This window comes from Globicephala melas, chromosome 19 (genome assembly GCF_963455315.2).
Source record: "Globicephala melas chromosome 19, mGloMel1.2, whole genome shotgun sequence".
Classification (NCBI taxonomy): domain Eukaryota; kingdom Metazoa; phylum Chordata; class Mammalia; order Artiodactyla; family Delphinidae; genus Globicephala; species Globicephala melas.
This window is the reverse complement of record NC_083332.1, coordinates 56,216,962-56,238,596: the sequence shown is the minus strand read 5'-3', so window position 1 is coordinate 56,238,596 and position 21,635 is coordinate 56,216,962. Positions and strand designations below refer to the sequence as shown.

Here is a 21,635-nt window from a genome sequence, read left to right as displayed (position 1 = left end):
GATCCTCTGCTTTTTTTTTTTTTTTTTTTTTTTTATCAGCAGTGAGTGCTGGAGGTCACGTCCTCCCCTTACCATGATCCTAGTGTTCGGTCAAAGCCACCAAAAGTCAAAAGTTTCAGTGCTTTAAGTGGACATCAGACGCCATACAAGACGAAAGCTCAGCTCTAGCGGAGGCCCAGCCCCCTTTCAGGGAGGGCTGTGAATTTAGAGACAGGGGTGGGATAAGAAAGGTTCTGGAGCCAGACGGCCTGGAATCAAACCCAGTTCCACCATCAGCTACGAGGTGTCTGTGCCTCAGACCCTCCATCTGTACGTGGGGATCATCCCAGTGCCTCCCTCAGAGGGTTTTATTGGGACTGTATGAGTTAACATACACTACAAGCTTTGAGTAGCACCTAGTACATATTAAGCGGCCAACAGTGTTGGTTCTTGTTACTCAGCTAAAATCGTGCCCCCCACCCCTGACCTTCCCACCTCTGTAGCAACACTAATAACACGAGACATAATCAACTTTTGTACGTGTCTTGATTCAACCAAACTGGCGGCACCTCCAAGATGTGCCCCCAGGTCCGGTGCCTGGACATGCAGGGCTCCTCCTCCAACCCCTCTTGTGGGCCACTTTCTGCAGCCAGGGGGCTCCTTCCAGAATGCACCTCTGACCCCACCATACCAATAGCTCCTGAGGCCTTCAAAATTAAGCCTAGACTGTTCAGCCTGGCAATCAGAGCCTGGAACGCTATAGCCGAAGGGGCTCCTGGACCCCGACTCCTACCTCTCTGTGACTTGAACCTGATATTCATTCCAGACCACCTGTGGCCACCTCCCCATGTGGCCCTGCCATGCTGTCTAACTTCTATGCCTTGGTCCATGCCCTTTATAGCCAGCTTGCCCCTAACCATTTAAGACTCAGCTGGGGCCTTCCTCTTCCAAGAAGCCTTCCCTGACTGCCACCTAGGCTGAGTGCTCTTCCTCTGTGCTCCTTGGCATCTGTTCCCACAGCCGTCAAACCAGTCCGTGCCTTATATTTAACTTAACGGTTATACATCGGTCTTCTCCTCGATGTGAGACCTTTCTCGGTCTCAATCATATCTGTCCTCGGGGGCGCTTAACAAATGTTTGTTAACCTGAACAAGCAGAGAGGACTGACTGTCCCACAACCTGGTGGAAACACAGAATTGCCAGTTGTGAGCCTCTTTCACATTCTTTTCACCTTCATTTCTCCAGACCCATCTCCAGCAAAGTCTGGCTGTATTCAGGGCGACCGTATGGACCATTTGCCCAGAACTGAATGGTTTATACCTGTGGTCCAGATGTAGTGTCAACACTGCATTCCCTCCACTCTCGAATGCATCCTGGTTTGAACCACAATTATTTGGTCCTCTAGCATGGGAGGATGCAAAAAAATGTGGACTGAGGCAGACATCCCACTAGGTGGCAATACTGTCACCAGGGAGAGAATAAGAAATGAGGGGACCTCAGCTGGGCATAAGGTCTACCCTCAGTCCCTCACTAAAGGCACTTACTCCAGTCTCTTAACTCATCTTGAGACAAGATCTCTGGGGATCCAGGTAAGAAGTAGGTTGGAAAGAGGGGGTTCTCCAAATTAAAAAAACAAAAAGTCTGAACACCTCTGGGTCTAGCACATGAGTAAGGAAAAAGTGTGGCCTCTTGAGTCAGAAGGCCTGGCTTCAAATCTCAGGCTGCTGTGTGTCCCTGGACAAGTTACTGCACACTTCTCTGTGCCTCAGTGTCCTCGTCTGTAAAATGCAGGTAAGAACAGAACCAACCTTCTAGGATCACTGTGTGCATTAAATGAATTATTTCAAATGAAGTGCTTAAGACAGTGCTTGACAGTGCTCCATTCAGGCTGCTGTTCAGATTTCTAAGTCAGGTGCAGCTATCTTGCAGGAGGAAGAGGTGCCAATTTTGTGAGGTGCTTGAGTCTCTGCAAGTGCTCATGGTTATGAACAAGTCCTTATGGCTCTAAAGTAGGAATCATCCCAGGAACCCACTTGCCTAGGGACCTATGGATGGGCAGAGAATTCTTATTCCCAGGTGAAAAAGGAGAAGAGAGAACTCAACCCTCGAACACCCAGGTGCCTTTGGCCTAAAAATGTACCTCTTCAGTCCAGGATGGGGCCAGCGCGTAGGGCACGGGACTAAGAATAGCACAAGAATTTGAATTTAAAATAACGCACAGGCTTGTGCTGTTTAGTAGCTGGACCTTGGAAAGCTTCATTCACTGCATCTATAAGTGGGGATAATCATAGTCCTAACTCTGCAGGGTTGTAACAAGGATTTGGTTACTGTATGAAAGCAGTCAGCATAGTGCTTGGCACACAGTAAGACCTCAAGAAATAGCAGCTGCTGTTATAATTAAAATAATACATAATAAGATGTAATGATATGATAAAGGACATGAGAATTGTAATTGTTATTTATCCACTTTTCTGAATACAGCATGCATCAGTCACCTTCCTACAGAAAGTACAACAGGTCAAAGCCAGCCCAGAACAGCAGATAAAGGGGTCAGAGCTCCCCTCAGCCTTACCAGCCCCCAGGCTCCTTGGAGACATTGTGGATGAGGGCGCCACGGCAGAAGCTCAGCTCATCGTTTTGCTTGGCTTTGTAGTCATACAGAGCTTTCACGGTTCTCTGAGGCTTTCAGGGAAAACAAGAGGGTAAAGGTCAGGCCGGGCAACAAGAGCAGGAGGCGGCTGCATTTTCTGGCACATTTGGTTCCTCTCAAAAGAGAGGGAGGCTTTAGTCCAAGGTTACCACGCCATCTGCTGGTGAAGGGCTGGCATTGCCAGGGAGCCACGGCCCCCAGGACATATACCAGGGAGTGGGGATGGGGACTGGCCTAAGTCGGAGCCTAGGGCCCCTCAGAGTGAGCCAGTATTGCTCGATTTCCTCAACAAGGAAAGGACATGCCTTTCACATTAAGCCACAAGCTCCTCCTCTGAAGTCCTCAGTGCCTGTGCTCCCGGAAGTCCATCCTCCCGGAAGTTCAAGCTCAACACCGTTTCTGGACATCCCCAAGTCTCACCAGCATTTTCACCTAGGCCAGTGATCCCCTAACTAGGCTCCTGAAGGATGCTGACATTTTGCAAGAGTAACTGAGGTGCTCCTCCATGAAATTCACCAAAAGGAGGTCTCTGCACTGGCAGAAACAAGACAGAACTTAGGACAAAATTTCTCTTCAGTGAACTTGCTTTAATGCCGGCTGCTTGGCAAGCATAAATCAATGACAAAATGAACACCCACACACACAGCAAGCAAACACTAAGAGGAAAACCTCAGAAACAACCAGCCTGTTTAGATCAGTGGCCGCCCCTCCCCCAACCCAAGGAAATGGGGATGGGGGTTTTATAAGGAATCCATAAAACTCCTCAGAGCATGGGCTATGGAGTCAGACACGTGGGTTAAAATCCTCGGTGTGCCCCTTCCTTACCAGCTCTATAATCTTGAGGCGCTCTCAGCCTCAGTTTCCCCATCTGTGAAACAGGAATTAAAACTTTACATACTTCACAGGGTCACTGAGACTATTAAATGAGATAATGCACGAAAGGATAAAAATGACAAGAGCTAGCATTTCTTAGTCAAAGCCCTGTTCTAGGCCTTTTATCTATAGTATCTCCTTAATCCTCACAACAACCCTCACAGGTAGGTAAGCAGTAGGAGTATATCCTGTTTTACAGATGAGGAAGTAGAGGTACACAGAGGTACACAAAGAAGTATCCTTGCCCAAAGTCAACCAACTGGTAAGTGACTGAGCAGAGAAAGAACCCATTAATATGAGTTACTGCCATAGTTCGTGATGTTCCATAAGAAGCAATGTGGGTTTTATGAACTTTGCCAGAGGAACCTCCCACCAGAGCTTTCGCCCTTGACTCGCCCACCTGCAAACAGTGCAGGCTCTACCTGTGCATCCTGCTTCCAGGGCAGACTTAAGGACCAGAGCCACATCTTACCCCATGAAATCCTACAGGTCACTGCCAGACTCCAAGGCCACAAGGAAGGTATAGCCAGTGGCGGGGGGCGGGGGGGCCATATAACGGCTTCCAAAGGAGCAAGTCTCCAGCCTGACAGATGGCAGGAGAGGTCCTCATGTCAGGTCCCTCATGAACTAGAGAAATGAACCACCACTGGATGACCAAGCGGGCATGTGGCACAGCAAACTGGCTAAGAGTGCACTCCTGGGAGCACCCAAATCCCAGCTCCACACCTTCCTCAGCAATTATTCAACCTCTGTGTACCTCAGTTTCCTCATCTGTACAATGGGCACAAAAATGGTACCCAATGCCTGGGGCTGTTATGAGGAATAATGAGCCATCGTGTGCTTAGAACAATGCTCTCTATGTGGTCATCAGTATGTGTCAGCTGTTATTACTGATCTGATCACTCCAGTTCTAAGAGCTCATGTAAAGGACATAAAGCAAAAGATACAAAGCCTCACAGGTGAGCAAGTTCAGTTTAGTGTTAATGAGAAGAGCACAGCCTAGAAACAACCCAAATGGCCACTGATGGGGACACAGCCAAATGGGCACAGTCACCCAGAATATTCTACAGCATAAGACACACTCTCTTTTTAAGTTAAAATTCCAGTCCATGTACTTCATCTAAATTGCCTGGCTTACCAGGTTAAACAAAAATGGTCATTAAGTAGCTTAGCAGTGGAGAAACTCAACCTGTGGCCAAGCAGCAGGTGTACAAAGCAGAATAAAAATGGCAGGTGCTGGTGGTGGTGACGCTAAAATACACCTCCATGCGGACAAAGACGAGAAGGGACGGAACACCCAGAGACGCAGACAGCTACTGCACTGGGATGGTGAGACCAGGGCTGGTTCTTTTTCTTGCTTTCAAAGTGTTTTCTTTAATTGTTACATCATTTTTTCAGTCACAGTAATAATAATTTTATTTTGAAGCACTCACCATGGTCTGGCAGCTTGCGATCAAATTCTGCATACAATCATGTCTTACTTGGCTCACTGAGTGTAGGAAGACTTTCTCTACAACTTGGTTTAGTTGCCAGGATTTTATAATGGGGAGATTTCACCTCAAACATCCAGATTACTGGCTTGTCTCGAGAAATCAGAAGACCCAGCCTTATCTCTGGAAAGGCAGCCATCGACTCCTAACGGTGGGCGGCTGCCCTTGAGATGGGCTGTGTGTCCCCAGTTTACCGTGGCCTCCACCAAACCCTGACACCTGGCTGACATGAGGCCATGTCATTCTCATAACCAAAGCATCTGTCACTTCTAATAAAAGTTTTTGCTATTTAGCCAAGTGCCCTAATGCCTTTCACACCCAGTTCCATTCACCCACAACTTTTCAAGACTTCACTTCTTGCTGAAAGGGATTTGCATTGGCCAAGGATTATAAGTTTAAACAAATTTCTCTCTGGATTTCTACAGAGCCCACCAGCAGGGCCCCTTCCTAAGTGAGAACTGTACACTAATCGTGTACCAGACAGCCCCCCCAAACAGAAAATTCGCCGCAGGCTCAAACTGAATTTGAGATGAAACCAGGAGCTGCAGGCTAACAGTAAAAATCCAGGCCCACCTGCATGAAATTACAGAGCAGCTGGGGTGGGAATGTAAGATACCGTTTGCACTGCAAAGAAGTCACTGAACCAAATGAATTTATGAACACCACAGGCTCAGTCACTCAGCAAGAAACATGTGAAAGACTTTTAATTAGAAGCTGTGTGGCCCAAAGGTGGTTCATCAAACTTCAGAATTTTAGCAAAACACAGTCGCGTTTGGATGGAATTCTATTAACCTCTTCCCTGAAACTAGATGTCGTATTGTCAATCATCAGTTTCTTCTCAAAAAAACATTATGGGGGGCCAAGTTTTCCAAAATGCTCCCTTACCCTCTTTTAACTTGGGGGTGGGCCCCATGTCAATCTAGCGACTAAGGAATAGCGTGAATTGGAAGTTCGGCACCGTACCATGGAAGGACTGATTTCACTGGGATCCACGTACATCCTGCTGACGTCATAGAGGGAGTTTATATCTCTTTCCTGAAAAAGAAGAGAGAAAAATAAATGGAGCCATCCAAGCTCCCGGGACAGCCCTTCCTTAGAACAAGGATGCTATGCACCTTTGTGGTTTCTTGCTCTCTAGGAGAAGAGCTGAAACCTCATCGTTTACTCACCTTGCGGGTGGAGACAGTAAAAAGCTATTAAGAAGTTCCCCAAAACTTGGAAATTTTACCCCAAAATGAGAGCGGTCCCCATGCGGGCCTACACTGTGCCAGGCACAGTGTAGTGCTCCTACGTAAGAAAAGAACACACACCCTGAGATCCAGTGGTGTGCTGGAGCGAGCTCACCGCTCTTCCCGACCGCCACTCAACGTCACCAGCTTGACGCTGGCCACCGTGGCAGTATTTACACCACAGAAATTGGCAGATGCCACAAACCAGGGCTTTGTTTCACAGAGAGGTGGGTAAACCTCCACCAGCACACACTGAAGATCCCTCCTGCCCTTCCTCTGCCTCTCTCACTGGCCTTTAGCCCCACCAGCCACATTCCCGTCTCGTGCACGCCTGCTCCCCCACCCCCGGAACTGGCCTCTGCACAGCTTCCCGGCCAGTCTGCTCCCTGGGCTCCCTTCTCACCCTCTGCAGGAGGCCTGCTCCCACCTCTGTGGCCCCAGTCTAACGAAGTGCCCCATCCCTTAGCACACCATCCTGTTTTCTCTTCTTCGTTGTAACTCACCCTGCCCGGTGCGTGTGTGTCACCCAGCTCCCTTTTCTAGAGCCCAAATTTCCCAGCGGCTGATGGTGTTCCACCATACTCCCAGTATCTAGAACAGTTCCTGGCACATGGTTGGTGCAGCCAACCATGTGCAACTTTACAGCCAAGAGCACTTGTTCAGTAAGTTAATGACTCTATCTGATAGGAACTGAGACATGGTAATCAGATCGGCTGTCTTGTCTGCTCAGAACCCTCCCAACGGCTCAGAATAAAAGCCCGTGTCTCACAGTGGCCCTACACCACCCAGTTCTATCCTTATTTAGTTCTGCCCCCGCCCTGGCTCACTCACCAGCCACAGCAGCTTCCTTTCTGTGCCTTCAGGCACGCTCTCACCTCAGGACCTTTGCACTGGCTGTTCTTTCTTCTTCCTCATAGCTGCGGGCTCCCTCCTCCACCTCCTGTGTCTGCCCACATGTCTCCTTGTCAGCGAGATCTTCCTGGGCACCCTTGAGAAGTGCAGCCCCTTACCCATCGCTCTATCCACTTATTCACCTGCTCAGTGTGTTTTTCTCCATAGCACTTATCACCCACCAGCTGATACATGCTCTGTATATTTTTTTAAATTTCATTTGTTGTCTGTCTCCCCTACACTAGACTGTAAGAGCCCAAGGGCAGGGTCTTTGTCCACGCTGTTGGACGTAGAGCCGTGTGGGACACACGTAAGTGCTCAGGAAAGGTTTGCTGAATGAACAAACAGATGAATCGTAACCTCAGACAAGATATTCCACCCAATCTCGAGTGAGTCAACCACCTACCATATTGTAGCGCTCCAGGAGCTCGGGGGTCACGGGGTAGCGCAGTTTCATCTTCCGGTAGAGTGCGTGCTTCTCGTAGTAGCTGACCAGCTCCACGAGGCTCTCGAAGTAGGCGGAGGTGCCCAGCACGAAGTGCCGGCCGTCCCGGTTGATGCGACAGTGCTTCACCTTGCCCCTGGCCCTGGGGGGAGACCACATGGTGCTGACATCCTGGCAGCCAGATGGTGGCCATATAAGCCCACCAATTAGAAACAACCTAGTCATCCAACCTAGGGGACCAAATAAATGAAGAGCACACAGCCCTCCCATGGAATACAAGGATGTAGGTCTTTGCAAATCAGATACAGAAGAACCGGTACCTCAGAAGAAACACTTCAGAGTGACTCAACAGCTATAGCTCCTCTGGCCCTTCCCTTCCTCCCCAACTATAGGACTTGACTACAGAACACCCCAGTGTCCAGATCAGGGTCAGAAAACTATGGCCCACAGATTAAATCCACCCCCCTCTCCTGTTTTTGTAAATAAAGTTTTACTGACGCACAGCCATGTTCATCTGTTTATGTACTGCCTGTGGCTGCTTTCACTCTGCAACGGCAGAGCTGAGCAGTTGCAACAGAGACCAACTGGCCTGCAAGGCCTAAAATATTTATCCTTTGATCCTTTATAGAAAACATTAGCCCATCTCTACTCGAGAACTCTGGGACTTGATGCCCAAATCCTTAAATCTTATCTTTAGTGGTCCAACTAGTGCACAAATGGAATTTTTTTTTCCAAAAGGGGAAACAAATCTTTTATTTCCTCACCTATTTGAAACAAGAGGCAGAAAAAAATCCAAAAGAAAATAGAATCCTCAGTCTTACTAACTTTTATCAGCAAGAACAGAAATATCTGTGACAGTAAGTTTGACCCTAACTTTACAGCCAAGAGCACGTGAAAACTGCAACAGAAATAGTTACTATGCTCAAACTACTTCTCTTAAAAATTTTGCACCTTAACAGACATTTTTTACTGTTTTAAAAAATACATCCCGTTAAGCCATTTCTTCCAAAACTCCTATTTTAAAAAAAAAAATGCTAGGAGACTACTTCTTCAGTAGCTTACGTGCAATGATATTTTATTAAATATTTATTTTAAAAAAGAAAAGAAATACTGCTGAGTAAATAAAACAAGTTGCAGTATGCAGCCATAGTATGATCCTATTTGTATTTTTTTTAACGGAACAAAATACCACTAACAGAATGGCGCTATATATTTCCCACAGGTACATACATATGTGTGTAAAAAAAAATTTTTTTTGAGTCTTGATGGAGACGCTAGTTACAAAACTGTGCTTTCTACCAAAACAAAGATTGAGATGGCAAAGACCATAGGGGGCTTTAGCTTTCACTGCAGTATCTTCATTTTTTATAAGGCTAATATACTTACGTAGTGAAAAATTAATTTTAAAACTTTATACAAAAGCTCCGCAGGGCAGGGAGGCTCTGGGGTACCGAGGTTCAGAGCAGGTAACCTCCCTGAGCCTCAGGTAACCTCCCTGAGCCTCAGTTTCATCATGCACAGATCTGGGGATGCACAGCTTCTGTCTCAAGGTAAGTGTCAGGACTGCTGTCTGTTAGGTAACCCAGGGTAAGCCCTTTGCAAGGTGTCTGGCACCCAGAAGAAACTAAAGAAATGGATGGTTGGGAAAATATTCACAGGCAAGCCAAAACTGCCCTGGGAGACAGAACAATCAAAAGGGGAGAACAGGGCTGGAGTATGAGCCTCCCGGAGTGTGTTGCTACGAGCCAGTGGACACTAACGCCTGAGGGCTTAGCTTCGCGATGAAGCCCCTCATCCCATGGAGGGGCGCCTCCCACCACTCACACCCAGAAAACAACCTCGTCTCTTTGCATGCATTTGAAAGCAGACACTTCCCTCCTGTGGAAATCCATACAGAAGGTTAGTATATGTTCCCAGGGCCTAGAACGGCGCCTGGTACAGAAGAAGTACCCCCACAGATATATGGGGGGAGGGAGGAAGGAAGAAGGGGAGTCCCTTGTAAGTCCTGTGATGACACCTCTCATCCCCACCAGGCCACTGGCCTCATGAGAGCAAGGGCTGGGCTGTTTTTATCGCTCCTGAATTTCTAGACCTGACCCAGAGCAGGGGCTTATCAAACATCTATTGATTTCTAAAAAAGAAAACCTCCAGCTCTCAGGGTGCCTCCAATCTCATGGGGAGGACAGATGTGCAAGCAGAACACGGTGGATGTATATAAGCTGAGTATCAATCTGGGAGCCCGCCGCTTCATCCATGCATTTCCAGTGACCCCAACCTCATCGCCAGCTTGAAGGTGCCCAATCAGAATCAAGTTACCGGGCTCAAGCAGGGGCCAGTGGGAGTACCTCACAAGACTCATCCTCTCTGTGGACGCTGTCCTGGCACCAAGGTCAAGTGAGAACAGAGCCAATGGAGCATAACACCGAGATGCTCAGAGCTAGTCTCCTGAGGGTCACAGACGAGGCTTGTATCCGAGTGTGTTGGAGGCCAGTATCACCTCTTGGGCATCTCAGCCTGTAGCCACTAAATCCCCACCTTTTTTCTTTCAGCCACAGAGTTTGGTTTCTGTCCCTTGCACCCAGAAGCACCCCGACTGACGACAGACTATAGCACAATGTGACCCCCAACATCCAGCCCAGTGCCTGGTACAGCACAGATTCAATTAAACACATTCAACTCCCATCCAGGGGTAGCAGGCACCGTAAAGAGTTGTGGGGAAAAGAGCAAAGAGACCCCTCTGTTGGCGGCACAAAGCACAAAAGAGCCACGCTGGATGGAGCTGGCACACAGTAGGTCCTCAATAAACAGCAGTGATAATGACCATCACCACCCCCAAGAAGGCAGCTCGGGGCTAATGGGGGGATGGGGGGCAGACTGGAACAGTAGCCAAGGGGGATGGGTGAGGGCAACAGGAAGGGGAGGACAGGAGCAGGCTGGCGCACCAGGGCCCCGACTGTGCAGCCGGTAACCACCTTCACCACGGGGAACCGTGGGCCCAGAGCTTCCAACTCCTTCCATTTTTCATAAGAAGCAATCTGAATTTCCAGGTAAAACTTCTCCGTTTTTAACATCACCGTGCAGGCTGAGCAAAACACCCAGAGGCCCAATTTGGCCCACAAGCCTCTTGCTTAGACCTCACAGTAAAGCACGCAGGCTCTGGAGGAGGACAGGCCTGAGTCTGAAACCCTGACTCAGCCTAGGGTGAGGCTGTGTGGCTTTAGACAGGTCAATTAACCTCTCTGCGCCTCCATTTCCTTACTTGTAATAACTGGATCTACCCCTCATGGGCTACAGTGATGGCCTCGAACAGGTGAGGCCTTGAAGGCGGCCCAGTGTCCCAAACATCAGTTAGGAACTCAATATATGGTAGCCAGCATTCTATTACCATCATCAAGAATACACAGGGAAACCCTGAAAATGGGGAGACGGAGGGAAAGTATGACGAACTGGGTCTGAACCTCCCTCACATTGCTTTTGGTAGAAATTGGAGGAATTGGGCATCTTGAGGTAGAATTAACGAAGAGAACCACAGTCCTAGAAATGGTTGGTCCATACAACCACTGGCAGTGGGGTGTCAACTGTGGATGGGAGGAAACAACATCTACAACATCACCCATCTGGGTTGCCAGGGCTGCCTGGGTTCGAATTCCAGCTCCACCACTCACAGACTGCATGTTTCAAGCAGGTTATTTAATCTCCCTGTGCCTCAGTTTCCTCCTCTGAAAAGTAGGGATCACGGTCATGCTGATCCCACAGTCGTTGGAAGATGAGATGAATTAATATAAAACACAGTGCTCCTGAGAATACAGACCAGCGCCCAGCACACTGAAAGCACACGTCAGTATAGTCTGCTCTCGCTCTTTACTATCGCCATCGTCGTGGTTGGCAGACACCCTGGGCGGAGGACACAGAGCTCAGCCTCCACCTGCAGTTCCCCCTTTGTTCTCCACACCTGCCCTTCCCAAGCCGTCTCTGCAGAGCACACAGTGGGCTCCAGCCCGTGCACCTACCTGAAGGTGATGGCGTAGGAGTCAGAACCTTCCCGCTTCCGGATCAGGAAGGCCCCATCCCGGGGAACCCTCATCAGCATGTCCTCCGCTTCTCCACGGCTCAGCCCGTCATAGTACCACCTGCAGCACAGGGCCGGGAAAATGGCCAAGGGAGAGGCCGCTGAGACCGGCAGCAGAGGAGGAAACGGTGGGTTCCCGGGATGCCTGAGACACGGCCCTGGAACCCACCACGGAAATTACACAGTGGGCCTCCGCTTCCGAAATCACCTCTGAAGACAGAAGTTTTTAAAAAGATCACCCAGACACAGTTTGGGTGAAGCGTTCATGCAGTGGGTCTGCTTGGAGCATAAGCGAATAAATCAACTTACATCTTCACCCACCCCGACCCCCCCCACCCCCGACCCAAGCATCAGAGGGTGGCACAGTCACCACAGTGTCTCAGAACAGCAGAGGCAGAAAAGATAGGGAATAGGGTTTTTAGGTTGTTTTTAAAGATGTGAAATAGCAAATTTTACGGCAATCCATCTGAATATGGACAAGAAAAGTAAAAAATAAAGGTGTCATAGCTACATGGCTTCCTGTGAAATGTGCATTTGAGCAGCCTTCTGCTTAAAAATTACTCTTTGCTTTTCACAACTAGTCAACCCTTTGCAAGGCCTAACTGATACTCACTTGACAATTATTTTTTCGCTTTCAGACCAAAAGGAACGAGCTTGGACAGAAAACAGTAACACCAGGCCAAAATTATCTCTGAAAATCAACGCTCAAGACCTCAGGACAAGGAAGATAAAGGAGAAGAAAGGAAAGGAGAGGAAGAGGGAGAGGAGAGAGAAACAGGCCATAGGTAACTGGACAGCGGCCACCCTGGGGAACTGCAAGAGACCCCGGTGGGCCCGGGTGAGGCGCCCCGTGGGAATCTGGGCCCCAGCACACCCTCCAGGCTGGTGTTTCTGATCCGTGAACGCAGTCGCGCCCCCAGAGCACAGGGCACACGTACGGCTTCGACTCGTGAGGGCTGGGGTTGGGAACTGGGTCGGTGAGCCGGAGCTCGAACTCGGCACAGCGCAGGTGCGTCTCGCTGTAGTGCTGGATGAGGGCATAGATGCTGGTGAACATGAGGTTGTCAGTCAGGTAATACTTCAGGGTCCCGCCCTCCATGGTGGAGCGGATCCGGCAGTGCTGGACGCGGCCCGACCGCCTGCCGGGAGAGGGACCACGTCAGAGCCCAGGCCCGGCCGGCTGGCCCTTCCCGCAGCCGGTACGGCAGAGAGCACAGGGTGGGCCACAGCTGCAGCCGGGGCCCCAGGAGTGGACGCTACATGCGGCCACACAAGCCTCCGTCTGCTCTTAGCACCGGCCCAGCGCTTTCACACAAGTTGATCCTTGGGGCTGGATTCCAGACCATTCTACCTACTTCCTCTACCCGCCGTCCCCTTTTACCTACGTAACTGTTCCTCTGGAGCCAGACAGCCTAGGTTCCAATCCTGACTCTGCCACTGAGGAGCTAAGTGACCGTGAACAAGTGACCTGTCCTCCCTGAGTCTCCCTATTATTACCCTAGTGGTCCAACAAGGACAATGATAGTATCCTCCTCACAGAGATGTCCTGAGGATGAAACGAGATCACACACAGCATGGGCTCGGAACGCTGCCTGGTACCTGGTAAGCATCTTACAGGCGTTAGCTGTCGCGATTATTTGTATGTTGTTAATATTAGAACTTTTATCCTTCAGGTCTCAATTTAAACACCACTTCTTTCAGGAAGTCTTCCTGGATTATTCTCCCAACATCACACTAGACCCCTCTCTTACAGACTTTCATAACGTCTTGCGCTTTTCCCACTGCGCATGTCACAACGAGAATTATGTATCATTTGCCTGATTCCTTTTCCACTGTTCATCTCCCTCCTGAAACTCTAATCTCCATCAGGACAAGGACCCTGTCTGTCTGTCACTGCTAAGTCACTGTGCCTAGCACAGACCAAGTACCCAATAAATAAATATCTTTTGATGAATTCATGCACAGATGACTGAGTCAATGATGAGTCAATACAGCCTCACCCACAGTTCCATAAGGCCACTTGACAATTTTAAATACTGCACTGAAATATCGCTAATCTTGTTGACTAAGTTTGGGGGCCCTCACCCAAGTCTTGCCCCACACAGCTCACTAAATAAAGTCTGGGTTTCCAGCCCAGCCCCACCCAAGCCTGGCCTAAGCTGCCACCACTTGCCTCACGGCACCCCACCCCACCAGCTGCGAGGAGAAGGCGCGTGCCCCGGGGAAGACGGCCGTTACCAGAAGGACAGGGTGTAGTCATTGGGGTACGTCTCGCTCTCCCGCACCAAGAAGGTCCCATCCTTGCCCCCCGTCTCGGCGCAGTATTCCTGCAGCAGCTTCTCGGCGCTTGTCCTCTTCTCCACCTTCTTGTGGAACCACTTCTCCCCGAAATGCAGCTCCGTGGGGGCTATATCCTGGGCCGCAAAGAGAGGAGGGGTTTCTGAAAACCCGGACCAGACCCCCAGTATCATCAGGCTAGTCCCTCGGTGTATGCTGATTCCTGAATAACAGACTGGACTGGGTAACAGACCAAAAACGGCCTCAGCTCACTTTTACCCCAAGAGGTCTGGGAAGCCAGCCTCCACTGCCCTCCCCACCCTCCAGCCACCTACTCCTGACACCTCCCCATTTGTGGTGGCCTCCTGGAGTTCTGAGTCCCGGGATAAGGGGTCCCCAGTACAGCCCTCAACTCTACTGTACGGGAAGCCTGAGAGCCATAATACCGTGGGGGCTGCACTCAAGGGACAGTACCAAGGATGACCAGCAGCCCCGGGGGGGAGGGCAGCAGAGCCAGGAACAGGCTAGTGGGTAAGGCTGGACAGAACATCCAAATGTCCCCATCCTCCCCAGGGAGCACAGGCCAAGCACGCCTTTCAGAGAGCAGGAAAGACACCTGAACCTCACTGGCTAAGCACATGGGCCAGCCAGCCAATCCGAGAAGAGCCAGGCAAGCCTTGGTACCCGAAGAGGCAGCTCCTTGGACTGAGCATGTCCAGGCCTGCCGGCCACCGGGTGAGAGCAGCATTACAGGAGGTGTCCACCTACCGGGGGCTGTTCATCTTCCATAGTCTGTTCAATGTCATCGCTGAAGGACAGCTTAGCATCAGCAATGGCACAGTAGTGCCGAGTCCATTTCTACAAAGTGAAACCAGCGTTAGGGCTTCCCCAAAGTCTCTGCTCCATCAACTCTGAGGCCCAAGGCCCCTGCCTGGCATCACCCCAGCATCCACTGGGGACTCGCCTTTCCCACTCTTGGAGCCATTTATGGTGGTTTCACAGAATTCGATCCCCTGTGAGACATTTCTTTTAAAACATCTATTTATTCTGGGGTTCTTCTGGCATTTTCAGGGCTTCTTTATTCAGTGTGTCTAAGGGTAGACACAACGTAGTATTGTATTCCTTTAATCTGAAGGCTTTTACGAATGATGGGATTGTTTTCTGTGTGTGTGTGTCCTCACGACTGCCTTTTTCTATTTCACCCATTTTTTTAAGACTTTCAGGATTTCTCAGCCAGCCTGTCTAGAGACCCTTTCTTCAACATTTAAATGTGACTTCATTCTATATTTAAATTTCAACCATTTTAAATTTTTATTCCTAGAATGTAAGAATAGACATGTAAAGACATACTCAAATGCAGAAAGACAAACATAACATGATACCACTTAATATGTAGAATCTAAAAAATAATGCAAATGAACCTAAACACAAAACAGAAGCAGACTCACAGACGGAAAACAAGCTTAGGGTTACCAAAGGGGAACGTTGGGGGGAGGAATACATTAGGAATATGGGATTAACAGATACAAACTACTATACATAAAATAGATAAGCAACAGGACCTACTGTATAGCACAGGGAACTATATTCAGTATCTTGTAATAACCTATAATGGAAAATAATCTGAAATACATACATATATATATAACTGAATCACTTCGCTGTACACCTGAAACTAACACACCATTGTAAATCAAATACACTTCAATCAGTGAATCAATGAATTGATCAATACCTACTCAAATAGACTGCCATGTTAGGTTATGGGATATGAGAAGTGGCATTAACATTCAAAATGCCTCATTCCCATCAAAAAATAATGTTTCCTTGGGACTCCCCTGGCAGTCCAGTGGTTAGGACTCTGCGCTTCCCCTGCAGGGGGTCCCGAGTTGGATCCCTGGTCAGGGGAACTAAGATCCTGCAAGCCACGTGGCTCGGCCAAAAATAACAGTAATAATGTTTCCAGTGGAACTGCCTCAGATTGGAGGACACTAAGGGGTTAGGACAACGAACTGCATTATCACATCCGAGATTGCATCCTGGGTCAGAAAAAGGACATGAGTGGACAAACTGGAATAAGGTCCACAAATTAGTTGGTAGTATTGTGCCCAATGTTCAATTCCTTGTTATGATAATTATACTCTGGTTACAGAGGATGTTACTATTTGGGGAAACTGGGTGAAGCACGTATGAGAACTCTCTGTGCTTGTATGTGTGTGAGAATCTAGAGTATGTTACATTGAATATAAAACTACTTCAAAATAAAACACTAATGATGCAAAAGAAGAATAGTTTCCTTAAAATGACAAATTCACTTGGCACAAGTGGGAGTGAGACAGGAATCCTCCCGGAGGATTTTTTCTCAGGGCTCTGAGAAGGGGCGCGAGAAGACGCACCTGGTCGATGGAATCCCACATGTACAGTTCACCCTGCTGCCTGTGTTCATCTTTCTTGTCCTCCACGTTGACATCCACGTCGCCTCGGGGGCCCAGCTTCTTATGCTGAGGGGAAAAATACACAAAGCCTGTCTCCCTAAGACCCAGGTTAGGATCTGTGAGCCAGCAAACGTTCATTCACATCAGCCAGGCATCCACCGGATCGTCCCACCTCAGGGCCTTTGCACTGTCTGTTCTCTGCCCGGCTTCTCTCTCACTACACTGCGCTCTGTGCTCGGCGTCACCTCCTCAGAGGAGCTTCCCTAAAAACAGCCCACACTCCCCCTCCCACCCCTGCCACTCTCTAGCCCCTGGCAGTTCATCTTCACGCTCTTTAGCCTAAGTGTATCTACGTATCTATCTGTCTTCTGTCTGTCTTCCCTGCTAGATTATAAGCCCCATGAGGGCAGGGACTTTGTTTTGTTCCCTGTTGAACCTCCTGCACTAGGTTAGCAGATAGCGCTCGATAAATATTCAATGAATCAATGATGCGCCCGCATTCTCCAGCACACAGAGGGCAAGGCAAGATCACAGCCAGCCCATGGGCACAGGCTGTGCAGGGCAGTGGAAGGCACACTGGGGATGCAGACTTAGAAGACCTGGGTGCAAACAGCACTGCTGCTGCTGTATCGGCTGTGTGACCCTGAGCAGGTGGCCGCACCTCTCTGAACCTCTCATGTCTCATCCGCAAGCCTAAGAGGATGATTACGACAACGCCCACCTGGGCGAGTTCACTGACTGCCCATGTGGACTAGCCTTGATAAGTCCCAGTTGTGGTGACCTGGTGGAGGGAGCTCAGGATTGGGAGTCAGACCTGGGCTTGAATTCAGGGCCTATCACCTTCCTCGCTGTGTGGCCTTGGCTGCATGACCATCTGTCTCAGTAACTTCCCCTGTAAAATGGGGGTAACAGGGACTTCCCCGGTGGCCCAGTGGCTAAGACTCCGCACTCCCAACGCAGGGGGCCTGGGTTAGATCCCTGGTCAGGGAGCTAGATCCCACACGCCACAGCTAAGAGTTCGCATGCTGCGACTAAGATACCACATGCCGCAACTAAAGATCCCACATGCCGCAACTGAAGATCCCACATGCCGCAACGAAGACCAAGCACAGCCAAATAAATAAATAAATATATTTTTTAAATGGGGGTAACATAGCCCCCCTGTCCCGTAAGGCAGTGGGCGTGTAGGATACCTGTAGATAGTGCAGCACGACATAAATGTTCCATTTTGTTCCATCTTTGGTAGGAACTAACTGTGTAACCTCAGCTGAGTCAACCTCTAGACCTCAGGGTCCTCACCTGTCAGGTGGGCTGGGGGCCCGGGATTATCAGTCCTGCAGGTCTGCCCTGAGACTGAATAACACTGACGACCGTGCCCAGCCCAGTGTGTGGCACTCAGTGATCACGTCACAAATGCTACTTCCACCCCTTTTCCCTGAAATTGAAAGGGCTGAACCAAGAGGTACCACAGGTGGGGCAGTGGGAGCTCTAAAAGGAGTCTTCACACCCTAAAACAAGCACTGGAAAATACCTGGGGACACGCAGAGAGCTGTTCTAACAGAAACAGAGGGAAGCCACGGGGGAGCCGGGAACAGAGAGATGCAACGAGGTTCCCTGAAGACTGACTGCCAAACCTGAGGAGCCCTGGACACCTCCCCAGCCCGGCCAAGCACCCTCTGCCTCTCATCCCGCATTCCTCACGCTGGAAGCTTCCCTGAGCGTCTCAGCGGAACCTGCCCCGGGATCTTAGCCGATTTCTCCAAATATGCTGGTGCTTTGATCCCTGAGGGCACCAGCCTCCTCCTCTCTGGATGGGCCTCAGCCAAAGCCCCCTCGCAATTTGGTGTTTCTCTGTCAAGCGGTTTGTCTCCCTAGAAGACCGTGATCTCCTGGCATGTAGGAAATGTCCCCAATGCATCTTAGTGGTCCAGTGACAATCTAGGGAACATACCACGCGTTCACACTACCCCACCTTCATGGATGTCATCCCCGAAGCTGAAGGGCCTTCTCCCTTCTCTGCCTGGTAAATCCCTGTCTGTCCTTCCTACGAACCTGCCAGCTGTCACTGAAATCCACACTGCTCCTCCCACCTATGGCTGCCCAGCTAGAGTCAGCCCCTGCAGATGGTGCGGTCATGTGACTAAGTTCTCACGCACTGGACACAACAGCCCAGGACTGTCCAACTGATGTCCCACCTGCTTACCAGGAATCACTCGCCCTGGACCCCTCACATTCCCGTTTCTACGAGCTGGAGCTCAATGTGCCTTGCAACCCAGCATGGACCACACGCAAGGACAGTGCCCCCTAGGGCAGAGCCTTCGCCAGTTCTGTGGCATGGACCCCCTCTGAAGTCTGGGGAAGACTATGGATGCCTTTCTCAGAATAATGTTTATAATGCATAAAATGAAAGGAGAATCCAATTGCATCGAAATACAGCTACCAAGTAAATAAAAAATACTTGCAATATACTAATACATGTACTTCTTTACTAACATCTTCCAAAAGATCTACAGGCAGATCTAATAACCATCATAATTTTAAAGTAGTGACGAGCACACGTTATCTTGAGATATTGGCAACAACGGCAGAAGTGCTATGAAATTATCCATGATTTCTGCTGGTGACGAAGCCTCAAGCGGCTTGTCGCCAATATTCATAATGGAAGGAAATGTTAAGTTTCACCTACATGTTAATAGAGGCACCATTTTTGCCCAAAGTTCACATGCCACCACCTCACAAGTTTTATCTGTGGACTGTCTGGGGGTCTGCAGAACCCCATCTGAAAACCCCTTCCCTGGGAGACCGCAGACCAAGATGAGAACATCCTGAGTCCCCGGACAGCCTCGCGGACCAGAGCTCAGAGCTCCTAGAATACTCTCCCGCACATCGAGTCTTGAACTTACATGACTGAAGCCACGGTCCGTCTGGTCTCTTGACCCTAGTAATATACATGCCCAAACGTCACCCCTCCTGGCATCTGTGGTACAGCCGTCACTCATCCCTCCCCACAGCCACCTGTCGCCCCTAGTACACGCAGCCCTCTGGGGCAACTGTTCACTCCCAGCCCAGCCCCCACGTGAGAACAGAGCCTGGTGGAACAGCCCCAGCTCCTCACGAGGGCCTGACGCAGAGCGGGACATGGTGAAGACTGGCCAAAACAAATGCACGGGAGTGAGTGAACACTTCTGGGGCACCTGCTGTGGGACAGGGCAGTTCCAAGCGCTCCGCACGTGGCCTTCCGCGTTACGCTCGCAGCACGTGAACGATGCGGGTTCTGTGGTGAACCCCCAGACCGCGAGGACTCAGAGGCAGCGGGAGGTGAAGCGACCTGGCCCGGGTCAGGCGCGAGGTCAGTGAGGAGAACGGGGAGCCTGTGCCCCGAGCCGCCGGCTCTCCCCACGTGAGCGGCAGCCCCGGGCCGCTACCTTGATGATGATCTTCTCCCGCAGCTGGCTGGGCGACGGCAGCTGGTCAGCACTGGCCTCCGTGGGCTTGGTCAGCAGCAGGTCGCCGAACGCCTCCTTGAACACCCTGGCCATGTGGCGCTGCTGCTGCACGCAGCAGTGCTCCTCGATGGACAGGATCACGGGGAAGCTGCGGGCGGGGAGGGAGGGAGGGGCGCTCAGCACGGGGGGCCGCCCCCGCAGGGCTGCCTGGCCCGGCCTCCGGGACCAGGGCGTGCCCTGTGCTCTCGGCCTCGGGGCACGCCAGCACTCAGCTGGGGCTTCTCAGCAGTGACTTTGGCCAGGATGGAGCCTGGGGTGGGCTGTGTGTGTGCGGGGGGGTATCTGTGTCGCTATGTGGGGTGTACATGTGTGTCTGTACGTGGAGAATATACGTCTGATCACGTGTCTGCGGAGAGGGTGTCTGTGTGTCTTTGTGTTCTGGGGGTGTCCTATGCGGGCGGTGCCTCTGCACGTGAGCATCTGTGTGGGATGTGCGTGAATGTACGTGCGCGTGCGCTGGGGGGAAGGGGGCGTCTGTGCCCATCCGTGGGGGGGCTGCCCGTGTCTGTGAGAGGGTGTCTCTGAGTGTGTGTGTGTGTCCATGTGGGGTGTGTCTGCAGGGGGGATGTGTTTGTGTGTGTGTGTGTCCACCCAACCCTAGCCGCCTTCCCCTTAAAGGTGAACCACCAGGAAGGAAATCAGCCAACTGACCTCGAGGTGACAAAGGCATGGTCCTTGATGGCCTGCACGACGTCATCAAACTTGATCTTGGTGGTCCGCGTCCAGCCGTGGTAGATGATGGGCTTCCCGTCGGGCCCGTCCCAGCAGTCCACTGAGGGCAGAGACGTGCAATCTCAGCACCCGTGCCTCCCTAGTCCTCTGAGGGCGGCCACGCTGCCCGGGTGATGACCGCGCCACCAGCCCTGGCCCCCGCACTGGCTCAGTCACCAGGACCCTGGGGCCAGACCCGGTATCGCCCTCAGGGGCCACCAACATGAGGACGCGTGTTACCTATGCGGTTACAGGAAGATTTTGGTCGTCTAATGAAAGGTCCCGCTGTCCAAAAGAAACGAAACGTTTCTTTTTTAACAAGAGATTTATCATGTGTTTTATCTTCTGATTTGACTTGTCTAAACCTTGGCTTGCTTCTTCTGCCAGCGGAAAGAATACAGAGCAATGGGAAATTTATTTTTAAAGACTCACGGTAAAATATTCAGACCGAACTAGGTTATGCAGAAGGTGAGCATCCCCTATATTTTTGACCCCCCAAAATAGGAAGAGGAGCTGACAGTTTCAAACTTGATTTTTTCACGTTTGCTTTTTCCTAAGGGGGGACAAAGGCATAAATTAAGAACACTCTGTAGGAATAACTGCCGTTAAGGCCTGATGCCGTGACGGATGCTTTGATAAAACCGGAGCCTACATCAGTGGTTTGTGCCTCTTCTCAGCCCAGTACAGCCATGAGCCTCTGGCGCTGAGTCGGGCCGGGGGCGAAGGGTGGGGGGACAGGAGGAAGCACTGGCCCCCGGCCACGTCCGGGGCCTGGAATCACCTCTGCCGGGGTGGCTGTGAGCAACTGGGGACAGAAGAGTCAGGGTGGGGCTTCCCTGGTGGCGCAGTGGTTGAGAGTCCGCCTGCCGATGCAGGGGACGTGGGTTCGTGACCCGGTCCGGGAGGATCCCGCATGCCGCGGAGCGGCTGGGCCCGTGAGCCATGGCCGCTGAGCCTGCGCATCCGGAGCCTGTGCTCCGCAACGGGAGAGGCCGCAACAGTGAGAGGCCCGCGTACCGCAGGAAAAAAAAAAAAAGAGTCAGGGTGGCGGCCATGGCAGGGCCATTGCTAAAGCACGCA

At 50.7% G+C, this 21,635-nt stretch overlaps 1 protein-coding gene across 1 annotated transcript in view; it reads right to left on the bottom strand.

Annotated features, from left to right (window-relative positions):
- Positions 1 to 21,635, bottom strand: part of PLCG2 (phospholipase C gamma 2) — a 150,132-nt gene that overhangs the window by 32,421 nt on the left and 96,076 nt on the right. Inside the window, exons 13-22 of the mRNA XM_030863240.2 lie at positions 20,496 to 20,616; positions 19,764 to 19,932; positions 16,300 to 16,404; positions 14,672 to 14,761; positions 13,865 to 14,040; positions 12,565 to 12,765; positions 11,568 to 11,687; positions 7,519 to 7,699; positions 5,956 to 6,027; positions 2,552 to 2,661 (exon numbers count right to left, since the gene is read on the bottom strand). Coding sequence (XP_030719100.1) covers positions 2,552 to 2,661; positions 5,956 to 6,027; positions 7,519 to 7,699; positions 11,568 to 11,687; positions 12,565 to 12,765; positions 13,865 to 14,040; positions 14,672 to 14,761; positions 16,300 to 16,404; positions 19,764 to 19,932; positions 20,496 to 20,616 — 1,345 coding nt within the window. The remainder of the gene's footprint in view (positions 1 to 2,551; positions 2,662 to 5,955; positions 6,028 to 7,518; positions 7,700 to 11,567; positions 11,688 to 12,564; positions 12,766 to 13,864; positions 14,041 to 14,671; positions 14,762 to 16,299; positions 16,405 to 19,763; positions 19,933 to 20,495; positions 20,617 to 21,635) is intronic.